The sequence below is a fragment of the Gambusia affinis genome, linkage group LG14 (assembly GCF_019740435.1).
Source record: "Gambusia affinis linkage group LG14, SWU_Gaff_1.0, whole genome shotgun sequence".
In the NCBI taxonomy this organism is placed as follows: Eukaryota; Metazoa; Chordata; class Actinopteri; order Cyprinodontiformes; family Poeciliidae; genus Gambusia; species Gambusia affinis.
In genome coordinates, this window is record NC_057881.1 from 22,068,510 (window position 1) to 22,081,969 (window position 13,460).

General features: G+C 38.9%; 2 protein-coding genes across 3 annotated transcripts in view; one reads left to right on the forward strand and one right to left on the reverse strand.

Annotated features, from left to right (window-relative positions):
- The window catches only part of LOC122843333, a 705,002-nt gene that overhangs the window by 500,372 nt on the left and 191,170 nt on the right, over positions 1-13,460 (reverse strand). The window lies entirely within an intron of this gene.
- Positions 1-13,460, forward strand: part of LOC122843339 (solute carrier family 66 member 2) — a 32,572-nt gene that overhangs the window by 1,489 nt on the left and 17,623 nt on the right. Inside the window, exons 2-4 of one of the 2 annotated variants that reach the window (XM_044138008.1) lie at positions 427-560; positions 3,796-3,846; positions 11,677-11,893. In XM_044138008.1, coding sequence (XP_043993943.1) covers positions 427-560; positions 3,796-3,846; positions 11,677-11,893 — 402 coding nt within the window. The remainder of the gene's footprint in view (positions 1-426; positions 561-3,795; positions 3,847-11,676; positions 11,894-13,460) is intronic. The other variant, XM_044138010.1, reaches the window with a different exon arrangement.

The following is a 13,460-nucleotide window of genomic DNA, read 5'->3' on the forward strand; positions in this document are numbered from 1 at the left end:
GAAGAAGGGTGTAAAGAAAATGGATGGATGGATGGATTATTATTATTGTTTTAGAAATTTGTTTACATTTGTGTTTTTCTATTTTCATTTAAAAAAGTTTTAATGTCGCCTATTTTATTTTCAATAATTTAATTTCATGCATTTAAGTTTGGCCCAAAATCTGAAAAGTGTGGCGTGCATTTATGGTTAATTCAAACTCTGAAAAGAGCAGACAGAACACCAGGTGTCCCCTACAAGGGGAACGGTTTAGATCAAGGCATACATGTGTACTAGAATGGCCCAGTCAAAGTCTAGACCTAAATCCAGTTGATCATACAATACCCTAAAACAATACACAGAAATGCGAGGCTGTAATGTGACAAAATGTAAGAGACAAATTTAGGTCACTGTGTGCTTCATCTTCTCTTCTCCATTTTTCCTTTCCAGATTGGGCCGCTATTACGACGATGCGCTGCTGTGGCAGAGCATCATCATGATCTGCACCATGCTGGTCATGCTCAACCTGTGCACCAACGTCCGCATGGCCGCCGATCTCAGCACCAAGAGGCGCTCTTTCTTAGGTCAGAGGCATTTAGATAACTCAAATGCTGTGTGTGTGAAAGAGAAAAAGAAGCTGGAACCCAAAGAGAAGGTTCTTCAAATGCATTATTGGCATTCAGAGGGGAAACAAACCTTTATAACAAACCTCAATGCCAAGCATTAAACAGGCGCTATTAAAGTTCTGCAACAACCAGTCGACATTTAATCCTCCATGTTGTCCCAATGTCCTCAAGGTGTGTGAAAGTTATGGCTGCATATTAGACATTGTATGTAGTACGGGGCTGGGGGGAGTAAATTTCCACCAAAAAAAAAAGAAGTTGAAAAGTCAAAAAGTTGCTAGAACAAAACCAGAAATTTTCTTGAAAAAAATGTAGAAATTCCTGAGGTTTAGAAGTCAAAAACTTTCAAATTTGGGAAACTCAACCTTTGAGTTTCTAAGGTTGAAAATTTCAGATTTTGTTTTTGTAAATTTCTGAGAGTAATCTCAAAATTTCTAAGATTTTTCTAGAAAATTTCTGAGATTAATATAAGTTTCTGAGTTTTCTTGGTGGAAATGTACTCTTTTTTTTTTTTTGCTGTCTACAATTGTCCTAGTCGCTGTCGTAGACAGTTACTCAAGACGTATAGAAAACAGAATTTCATAATTTGCTCCTTTTCAACCACAAATTCCAGAGTCTTTAGTTCTGTTTGTGCTGAATTTTGTCTAATAACAATAATCCCTAAATTCCCTTCAGCAGTGATCAACTTCACTATTTCTGCTCAAGAAAAGCATCGCCACACTACACTGTGATACACTGCCACGTTTCACCATGTGTGAAGTTTTCAGGCTGATGTTCGGTGTTGGGTCCCCACCATACATCACTTTTACCATTTTTAGGGATTAAAAAAACTTTCACTTTGTTGCGTTTGCTATCCCTACCTGGCTAACTGCTAGCAACAGCTCACATAGCTTTCTTCTTCACACTCTACCATTAAGGCCGTAGAAACGTTCCCTTAAATTTGTGGTTTAAAGGCAGCAAAATGCGGGTAAGTTCAAAGAGAATTAAAAGCCATTCTGAAGTAAAAAATGACTTGGTGACAAAATAACTACAGGTGCTCTGTCTTTGTCCTTGTAAATGGAGATAAGAGGCCATAAATCTCCCAGTTGTAACAGGACATCCTAGGAGCCGCCTTGAGTTTGTCTGATAAGAACTGCCGCTTATTTACATTCAACCTCTCTCATGAATATTACATTCAATATGTGTCTTATACTAACTTTACTTTTAGCTGCCTTTCGAAGGGCCTCTCGGTGACACACACAACTTAAAGATCTTGGACATGCGTCCACCATTAGAAAATCTTTAAATTGACGGCGTTAGTCTGCTCTTCTAGAACCATAATCACTTCAGATCAGTTATAAACGGGCAGCTTATCAGAGCAGCTTCACAGCGTCTGGATATGATTTACAATTTCAGGGTGAAACAGTATTTTTAACTTTTTAACAGTCTTGGTCATATGTCTGTAAAAAGGTCACATTTCGGAGCCTTTTTGTTCCTACAGAAGTTCAGATAAACAGTTTATGGCTACATCTAACTGTGTATTTTACACATTTGACAGCCTTGTTGGTTTGTGCTGTGAAACTTCTAGATTTTTTTTTTATTGATACCTCCAACTTCATCGTGTGTTCCGGTTGGTTTCTTCAAGTTGGGTCCATTACACCAACGGACAAATGGTCCCCTCGATTCAACGTGGCTCAGATGAACCTGAAATAATAATAATAATGTAATAACAAAAATGCTAGCTTTTCTATGCTCAGATAAATCTATTTTCATAAATGGCCAGTGCATAAAATTAAAAATATTTTATTTCAAGGCAGTTTGATGGTCCAGACCAGACCATCACACTGCCAAAACAATTGCTTCCACGCAAGTAGTCACACTTGCTCAATAAATCAAGTGTTGTAATTAGTAGCTCCTAGTTGGTAACTAAAGTCACCCTTAAGGAATGGCAATTTTTCTTACCTGTGATCCTTTAGAGTTGTACTTTTCTACAGAGAGAGATCTTTGTTTGTTCTTGAGTGTGTGCTCCAGTTGATTTCTCCAACGTCTTACCAGCTCCTAGCAGTGTGGCTGGACTCGGCTCTGCTCTACGCAGTTTGGGCGGTTTTCCGTTAGAGTTGAGTAACAGCTCCCGTGGGTGTTGTCGTCCTTCAGTAGGCGGCGAAACGTAGCTCAACGTGGTCCATACACAACAAAAACATAAAAAAACAACGGCGGGAGCTATGAGGAAAACTTCTGCTCAGTCTGAGGCTTTTTGCCGCTTTTGGAAGTGGTCGGATTACTGCATCTTTTACAACATTTCTAAAATATGCTTAATGTTTAGGTTCATTTCTGAACCTGAAGGCCCCAGACTTGCATATTTGTGACTCCATGTGGGTCGCTGACCCCAACTTCTGATCTAGACTGATTCAATGATTATTTGTTTATTTGGAAAAAGACATTGGTCATTAATTAGGAACACTAACCTTCACCCTGTGTGTACACAGAGTTCACAAAGTTACGTACTTGGAGAACCAGTTCAGCACAAATGTTGCAGGCATTGTATGGCTTCTGTCTTTCTTAAATCCTCTGAAAGCAACAAGAGTGTCCTTTGCTTTTCTGTTGGTTCCTCATCTTTGCTTTAAAAATAGTGACAATGTGGCATGTTTGATGGCTTTATACTTGTAAGGTTGTGTTTAAAAATTTAAGTAAGGTGTTCTTTATTCTTTTTTTAACGTATGAGTTTCTGATTTAGTAAAGAAAAATTTTTTTTCCTTTTTTTCTCTAACACATCATCATTATAATTAATGCTACTTGTTTTTAATTCCAGGAAGTTACAGTTAACAAAAAAAACACTGATAAAATCTCATGTCAAAATTTGCGTACAAGACCGACTGCATTGAGTTTACAGCATTGACACAATGTCTTAAAAAAAGAGTCATATAAGCAGGAAAGGCTGGCCCGATTGGTTAGGCTGCAAATAATAGCTGGATGTCGCATTTTCAATTTAATGAAACAAAACGAAACCAAATACGTTTTAACTTTGCTTTGTGAAACTTAGCATCAAGGCCCCAAAATGCTACAACATCGTATCCGGATCGGACTCCACTCGCTAAGGGGCTAAAACGTAGTCGAGTAGCCGGGCGCTCCGCTGGCCATCTGTTAGTGTTGATGTAAAGACACGCAGAAAACCAAGCTGTTTCTTCTTCTTGTCCCTCTCTTTCCGTTTCGCCCGTAGCGACAGACAGTAAGGACGAGGAGGTCAGAATCCCTAAGAGGCTCTTTCTGGGTACGTACCTTGAAACGTCCATTGTAGTTCATCCACCTCCGCTCTGTCTCCAACCCCCCGCTCCTCCACCTCCATGTTTCTCATGCATGACGCCAACCCGGCTAACACTCACCGCTCCACTTCCCCTTAACTAACAGCAACTCTCTCACCTGCTTGGAGTTGCGTTTGTTTCCTACGAAGGCGTATTATGGCCATTGTAGATAAAAAAAAAAAACACAAAAAAAACCACAGAATAAATTTTCGCCCAAAAAGGTTTGAGATTAACCTCTGAAGTTTTCTAGAAAAGATGAGGAAAATCTCAGTTTGAAAATTTGCTAGAAAAATAACTCAGAGATTTTCAGATTAATCTCACAACAAAAAACTTTGAAAATATTTGACTATTTGGGAACTTTCAGAGTTTCAAAAGTTGAAAATTTGGGAGATTTCTTGCTGGAAATTTGCTCCTTATTTTTGTTTTTCTTCCTATCTGCAATGGCCCTAACACGCTGTCGTAGCTTCCAGCTTTGAACGGTGGAAGTTGCTCACGCATGTCCACCACTACGCCTTCGTTGCAGTGAAATTATTCCTAAACCAGCTGTGTGGGATTTGCATGTTCTGTTCATGTCAGTATTTCACATAAATTCTCAATAGAATTTGACGCAGAAACGCAAAAGTAGACTGTAGAGTTTGCTGCATGTTTATTTTGTCATGATCCGCTAGGTGAATGCGACGCACGTTCTTTCTAAAAACTGTTGTGTTTTTTTGTAAGCTTAACTTCTGACATGCTTTGAACTACACAAAGTTTCGGCGGAAGCAGTCTGTGGGACGGGATTTAAAACATTTTGCCTGCCCTGAAAGAAATGCAATGAAATCTATAGATCTATGAGATTAGAGGGTGATTTTGTGAATAAAGTACAGATATGTCTCTACAGAGTCTTAGGAAGTATTTGTACCTCTATCTTTTTCCACATTAAGTTTTTTGCAATTAGCAGGAATTGACCATTTGTTTCATCCTAATGCATAATTGTGAGTGTATTGGAAATTTCCCACGAAAATGGTCGAAAACATTGGGGTTAAGTGACTGTCACCTAAATGTGGCGGTACGTATATTTATTAATCGGTTAATCCAAAAAGAATCCAAAAATCAACAGATCGGCCCTATGCTGTATTAATTTTTAGCTCAAGCAGGAAGAGCTGAGCTTTTATAAACAGTGAAGTTTTCACTAACGGAATGCTGTTATTGAATATTTTCTTATTGTATTTTATTTGCATTTTTCTACTATGCTTTTGATATTGTATAAACGTTAGGTGGTGATATGAAAAGATTGCAGGATGTGCCAATTTTTAAAATTAGATTAATCATCAAAATAATCAATAGAATAATCGACTATCCAAATAATAGGTCAAGAATAGCTGCAGCCCTAATCACCATCACTACTGGGAAATCAAAGTCTGATCATGCAGAACATATATCCCCAAAAGCACATAAATTTAATAAAACTGATCACTAAGGAAGGAAAAGTTTAAGGTTTCATGTGTTGGGCTGGGGCCTTTCAAGCATTTGATCTGCAGTCTAGCAATTTCTTCTTGTTTGTTTGCTTATTATTATTATTATTATTATTATTATTATTATTATTATTATTATTATTATTATTATTATTATTATTATTATTATTATTATTAATTATTAGATTAACCAATTATTAGATTAAAAGATGAGACTGTTGTGCAGCTTCTGAGCTGTGCTCCCAGATATGAACACTAGATGGCGGTAGGAAACGGTAAACAGACAGATCCCACACCCAGAAAAGTCCCAGCGCTCAGTGAACCCTGGCGTAAAAACAAGCAGATTTGGTGTCACAGCTGTTTTATACTCCTTCCGTTGGATTTTATTTTATTTTTTTTTATGTAAATCAGGAAAAACAGCAGAGTTTTTTCATCTCTGCTGTAATTCAGTGCCCTGGTGTGGTCCTGCTTGCTTAGTCTGCCTTCACATCAGGGGTAGCGTTGCTTGGCCGGTGGTTTCAGCCATCGATTAGCTTGCTTTGCCAAGCATTATTAGATCTGCTGGACATTATGTACTTGGAGCACAACGTTGCGCCTGTCCATTGAACTACTCTCACGCAGAGAAATCAAGCTTTAGAGACCATGAATTGATGGCATAAAGTTCAAAAGGAAGGTCTGCGCTAAACGAGCCAGCTCTGGTTTCCTGCGGTCTTGTTGATGATGTTGCCATCTTTGATCTCCAAACCTCACTTGTTTGTTCTCATAACAGCGTCATTGTCACACCGGGTCGCTCCATCTAACAGCTGGACATTTGTACTTTGAGAGAAAAACACAATCACAAACAATTTGACTTCTTCAGACGGCCAAAAAAGCGTCTTTATAAGAGATACGACTGACTGAACGACTTTCTCAAGAGAGCCAGCGGTGTTTTGGTGTTTGGTCTCTCCTCTCGTCCGAGAGGAAACGCTCCGACAACGGCTCGGTTCGGTTGGATTTATGTGGAAAACCGCCTGCTGCAATCTTTTATAAGCAGATTAAAAGATGTGATCGTTCAGCGGTGTCGGAAACGGCAGCGTTGGTGATCAGTCACGTGCAGGTAAAGGGATTTAGGGGGGAAAAGATGAGATGAAATATCTCTTTGGGGAAAAAAAGTTATAAAATTGTCACAGGAAAACTCTCCAGTTGTTTGAGTGGTGAAAAGTTAGGACCTTAAGGCAAAAAGTGATTGGATTTTTTTTCCCAGGATCTCCAGCTGTATAAAAAATGAATTAGTGTCAGCGAGCAAACCATAAGGCAAGGCTGCACTGTGGAAACTATAGTGGCTCTGCATTGTTTTTCCATATTGTCCCACTGAGCTGCAACTCAAATATTTCTAAAGCTCATTCTTATTGGTTTTTTTTTTAGATTGCTGTGATAGATATTACCTTGTTTTTGTGGATTGGATCACTATGAATCCGTCTGAAGAGAAAGTATATTTCATTAAGTCACCTCAAAAGGTGAAACTCATATTTAGATTGATTATATGCTATACAGATTCATATTTTGGATGTTTATTTCCACTATCGTTGATAAAAATCCAAACTTTAAATTAAACTCAAATTAAAACAATTCTGGATGTGTTCCAAAAGGAAACAAAATTAAATATTCAGCTTAAATTCAGATCCTTTGGTAATTGTAAAGAAATAAATAATAACAAGTGAATACATTTTTTATTATAAATACATTAGAAATAATATTCCACTCATCCAAAATCAGGTCATGGGTCTGACTCCGGTCACTTTATACGAACAAATTTTATTTCGGGACCGTTTGTCTCTGGGATCTCCTTTTTTCGGCCATGAAATGAAATCACATTTAAATAGCCCTTTTCAACCCTCTAAGTGTGGTTTGCTGCTGGATTGCAGCCACAGTTGATTTTCAGTTAAATATTTTTTGTTGCGATCCAGCTGCGCCTTTAAGCTGGTTTTATAGTTGAACCGGGTGCAAGAGGGCACGTGCCAAACACGACGCAGGTTCACCTGCACTGCCATTTATATAAACCCTCTACTAGTCTATTTCTAACCCTAACCCTTAATCAAAACTTAATTCGCACCGTACCTCTACACTGTAACTAGTAGAGCGCAGTGGACATTCATAAAAAGAAGTGGGGACTGGGAATAGGTCCACAAATGACCTCAATTTATTAGTAAAAACTGTGAAAGTGGTTCTCAATATGTAGTTTACACAAGTACACGCACACAAATTAGAGCAAAAATAGTCCCTGCTGTGTTTCTATCAACATATAGTACATCGTTCCAGTTGAGTCGAACTTTAACACACAACATCCCAGCTGAGGCCTGTAGAGTCTACAGTTGATCTCTCAGGCTTTGGTCGGACCTTTTCCAATTACCAGTTTGCTGAATGATAGTTTTTCTTTCACACTCTGGATTTGGTATTTTTGCTTTACCTTTTACCTTGTTTTTTTTGTTTTTTTTGTTTGGTCTGCCATCAAACCTTTCCTGATTGTATCCTCACTAGTATGACATAAACCTTCACCGAATCCTATCGAATAAAGATGTAAAGACGCAGCTCTTAGATTTTTACACAGATTTACCATGAAAAGCATCAAGCTAATGACATCACAGTGGCACAAGACATGGGGAGACTTTCATTACCTTTAGTCTGGGGGAAAAAAAATGTCTGGGCTCATTTTTTCCCCACATGGTTCTGCTACAGTCACACCTTAGCGGCTGAGAATAGGTCACCTCACTCTATAGGTGCAGTTATTCTCTCATTAAAGGGCTGGTGGGGATCTAACTTTGCCACAGACCTGAGGATTATTATACATAGGAGTTGCACTCATTTGAGCTGTTCCAACAGTCTCTCATAGTAATCTTCTGGCTTTTACGTTTCCTCTTGAATGACGGGAAGCCATCATTTGAACCCACCAGAGGCTAGCTGAGAAACAAGTAACTGAAATCCCGAACTTGGAGCTAGCTGACACAACTCTCACAGCCGCGTGGGACTTTAAACGTCTGAAGTTGACCAAGGGAGGCGGTCACTGTTCCGCTCCGTTGCCGTAGATGCCGTTACCGTGCAGCGCAAGGACAAAAGAAGAGGAGCGTCAATATGGACACTCTGGTGCACAGCAAGAGAGGCTGTGATAAACATCAATTAGGAGTCAGTGTGAAATAATGACACACTGTTTTAGTCAAGAAGCTTTTTAGTTTAGCTTGTGTCCAGTTCTCAAAACTGACATGTTGCTACATATGAGCCATGCTTTTTTCCACTAGTGTTTTTCAGCATTGTCAGATAAAGTTGCAACATGAAGGAAAACGTGCTGCACAGTAGCTATGTTCTTTTTATTAGTTATATCTGGGGGAGTACAAAGGAAAGCACTACAGATAAAACTTGTGTGGTCTGTAATTAGTTCTCGCATAAAGAGGAGCTAGAAATGTAATTAAAAAGCTGAGTGAATGATTTCCCAAAATCCTCTGGTGAATGTAATGGGAAAACTTAGGTGATGATAAACAATAATCAGTTCATTTTAACAAGACGGGACAAGGTTTTACAAATTACAAATCGTGTTTCACAAATATCTGTATTCAGTATGAAATATTCTAGTTCATAATTATGTTTTTGGTGTCCTTGGTGTCTAGTTCTTGGATTGTCCTGGTGAAAAAACAGCATTAAAATGATTCTTTTTTGTGTTTTCACAAATGTAATTAAAGTTCCATGAATCTCATGCTGTTTTTAAAGATGTTGTTCTGGGTTTGTAGAACAGTCCAGTTCAGGTTTTAGCTACCTTAGCACTGTTAGCAGTTAGCAGCTTCTCTAAATTGTTTGTATTTTGTCTTGTGTGTCTGGTTGCAAAAAAATACAATCTGTCTTGTTGGGGAAACAAAAACAGTTTTGACGCACCTCCTGTTGTACCTGGTTGACTTGCTAACATTGCTATTCAAGCCAATGAGCAAGTTAGCAAAGCCAATTGAAGTCAGTGTTTTGACACGTTCTGGCTAAGTAAATATAAAACTACACATTATGTGGCAGAATATCGCATGGCATACCTCTGCTACTTTTTAGCAGAGTTGCTAGCTTTAACTCACAATTTTATTTTTAATACATCAAGCTAGTTTTATGGCTAGTTTGTTGGTGATGAATAAGCTGGGGGGGGTTTTATAGTATGACTCAATTCTTCCACAACTGCTGTTAGCTTACTTGCTAAGATGCTAACAAAGCAAAACAATACAAACATCTAAGTGGAGTTTTTTCCCCCACTGCAGCTGTAAAGTATACATGTGCCACAGTATGATCTGACTTGAAGGTCCTAAATGATGTATTATCTTTTGTCAGTAGGATGTTTCAGAATGCCTTTAGCGGCCAGATTGGCTCTAAACACAACTCAATGATGGCCCCCCACTGTGCTGGACTGTTATCAGGCTGCACCAGCATAGTGATAAGCTGGCTTACTCTGTCGTTCTCTGGCTCTGCCGCAAACATGGCTCCACGACCACGTCAAGCATGTGTACCTGCAGGATAAACAGTGGTTAGCATTCATTATACAGCCCACAGAGGATTTTTCATGGCGTTTCAAACAGTTACTGTCCCCAGTGCCCCCTCATTCAACTGCCTGTTGTTCTCCGTGTTTGCCTTATGTTGCATATTTCATTTGCTTGTAAGATTTTGCTTTGTGAATAGCATGTGGCAGCTTGACAGAAGGATGTGACCTGGTTTGGAGGGCTCCTTGAGATTCATTCGATTAAATTTATGGGATTTGTTTAGCCCGTCTTTCATAGAGGAACAATATGATTGGCTCAGTTTTTGTAAGGCCACTTTTTGCTTCCGCACATGCATGGCTTCCATGCGTGTTCATTTAGAAATGCCACCTAAGTGTCAAAATCACTCAGCAATAATTCTTGAAAGAAACAAGAAAGATTTCCCTCCTCATGTCCTCAAGTGTTGGAAACATTTGTTGGGTGGGGTTTATTTGATTTTATTAGGATTTGATTGATAGGTTTATTCCATTGAAGCATTTTATTTTAGTAGATACGCTAAGACAAGCAGCAGCTGCTGTTCTGCTGTTTTCATTGTGTTTTTATTGGATGTACAGCAAGCCTGTATGGCGCGCTTTCTGCAGAGGTTTCTTTTACTGGCTAAGATAAACTTCATTTAAACTTTTACTAGTTGCTTCTTCTCTATTATGCTTGTGGACTAAACAAATTCTTTGAAATACATTCGGTGCAGCAGTGATCTTTTGCTGACAGCCATCATTTCATTTTTAGCGTTAACCTTATTGACTCTTGCTAACGTAAAGCCAGCCTTCACAGTCTTCCAGCGTAAGCCGCGTCTGCTTTTGTGTGAAGACAACGCACCCAAGAAACGATGAGTCAGATAAGAGACAATGCGCTCCCACAAATGTTTTTACATTTAAGCTTCCTTAAAACCACTGGAAAAGAAACACTGCTGTCCAAAAAGAACGTTAAAAGGAACAACAAAGATTTGCGGCGGTGACATATTGTTTGTGTGTTGAGTATAGAAAGAGGTTTGTGGGAGTCATGTGAAAATTCTCAGCTCGGTTGTGAATAATGGGTAACAGTCTAAGGAAAATTGGAGCATTCATCTGATTAAATGACTTGCTTTTACAACAACTATTCCTGTGTCAGTGTTAACCTACCACCCTGACAGGTAACGCCACACTTCTGCTTGAAGCTGACTGCTAGTTCAACTGCAATGCTTTACTGCTATAATTCCTTAAAACCAAGGTACACTTGTCAAAATATTTGGAGCACAGATATCTACAATTAATTAATCTCAATTTTTTTGTAACATTAAGGGAATAATGTCTTCTCTAGTGGCTACATTCGAGATAGGAGTCGTCTTATTTCAAAAAAGGTTTTTTTTTAACCGTATTTATTAAAGCAGTCGCCATGTTGTGACGGTAAAGCATGCAGTAGATAGATTAGGATTAAAGAGCAAGTGGGAAAGGGTGAGCACAAGAGTGATTGACGGCGCTAAAACCCTCCTCCTCGATCTGATTGGTCGTTTCTGACTGAATGTTGTATTTCTGCAGTTGGTACTGGGAGAAGGCGAAGGAGCTTGATTTTTATTTCTTTATTATTATTTTTTTTTTGTTTTTCACAGATTATACTCTCAGGACATAATGTTAATTTTAACAAATATGTAAAAAAAAAAACACATTTCTTTTAAAAATAAAAGTTAAATACTGCAGCTTTAATAAGGCAATAAAACCATGATAGCTAATTGGTCAAAGAGTTTTTACCATAACCTTGCTTAACGATACCAAGTTATCTTTTTTTTTTTCTTTTGCTCTCCCTCTTGACTTTCTGACTGTCTGTGTGTGCGCAGACTTTGACTGGACCTACTTCTGGTCCTGGAGTCGCTTTGTGGACTACCTTCAGTGTGTTCTGGCCTTCACGCTGGTGGCGGCCTACACCGCCTACCTCCTCCTGGACTCGGTGCTGTTCGTGGAGACCCTCGGCTTCCTGGCGGTGTTCACCGAGGCAATGCTGGGAACGCCGCAGCTCTACTGCAACTACCAGAACAAATCCACAGAAGGCATGAGGTAGGGACTCAAAAACAAAAAAAAAAGAAAAATCAATACACAACTCAGTTTTGAAACGTAGGATAGGAAATAAAAGCTGTATGTCGTGGAGAAAAATGGAAAGCATTTCCATGTCACATGGCTTGTTACATTTCTACAATGTAAGTGTTTTTTCCCTTTTTTTTGTTGGAATTTTTTTATGATGAGCTGAAACTGTGGGCATTTCGGTGCAAAAAGAAGTCATCTTGGAAGAAGAAACATAGCTTGAGGGATAACCATCTTCCTGTGCCGATGTAAGGGAAACGCAAACATTTCCTGGTGAATAAATTTGTGTCCGCGTTTAGTTTGAGGCGCCTCAGATTGTTGGAGGCTGATTTCTTGTTCCCGTTTGAAAGATTTACTTCATCAGAATCCCAAAACCCCGCACTGGGAAGTCAGAGCACCAAACGTGAACAGTGAGATTCAAACCTTTGCTTTTTCTTCCCATGTTTTGGCAGATATTTGTTGTTGTGTGGACTAAATCCTCCTCAGCATTGCTTATAACCAGTTTTTTGCTAATCCGTGGAGAGATGGAAGTATGGACGGACGAAGAGATGCTTTTTTTTTCTGCTGGAGGTGTTCTGCTGATCCGCAGTTCTTTTTAAAGCGTCCCTAAGGTGGTTATTAGATTTCTGTCTGGCAATATGCGGGCGGCTTTTGTAGGGTAGAAATTTTTCTGATGGCGGTCACCAGCCAAACTTGTTTAAACAAACGCTCAGGCGTCTTTCTCGATTCTCTAATTCAAAGTAGTTAAAACTTTGGGACAAAATGATCAAAACAGGCAAAAAAATAAACTTAAATCATGAAAAAAACTACAATGTCTTACCTGTTCAATGATAAACCAGACATGTAGTGTTTTAGTTTAAGAAGTAATGCAGTATATGTATATACTTCACTGCCCCTTTGACACCTCAAAAAACAAACACACCGCTGACTTCAACACTGCTTCTGAACTTCTATTATAAACCATCACTGTCACATGACCAACCTCTTAAACATCAAACATACGCTTGATGTGGCTTCACAATGAGCCAAGGATCAAAAATAACACCAAGACTGGTGATCACTAGACAGAGGAACACAGACATTGTTGCTGCTTCCATGCCTTTATCTCCCATAAACTGTAAGAGGAGAGAATAATGAGGTCTCAGATACAATGCTACCCCAACAGCTGAGTATCATCAGCCTAGCATTGAAATTACGTCCCATAGCTGCTTATAAAGGTGCCATATATAAATGAAAAAGAAGCAGTATCAGAACTGGTCCTTGGGGCACTCCACAGGAGACAAAATGGGTCAGTGATCTGGCATGTTCACATCTGATCATCAGGTATGACTGGAACCCAATAGGGAAGTGAATTTTGTCAAATTGCAACTAATCTTTTTTTTATTTTTTTACTTTAACTACAAATAACTCCATTGGCTTCAAAAAACATATCTAGTACTGTATCCAGTATTTTTCTTAGTATCAAGTTTGAATTTTTAGCATTGTGACAACCCTGGTAGAAAATAATTTGCGATGATTACAGGTCTTGATTTCTTGACAGGCA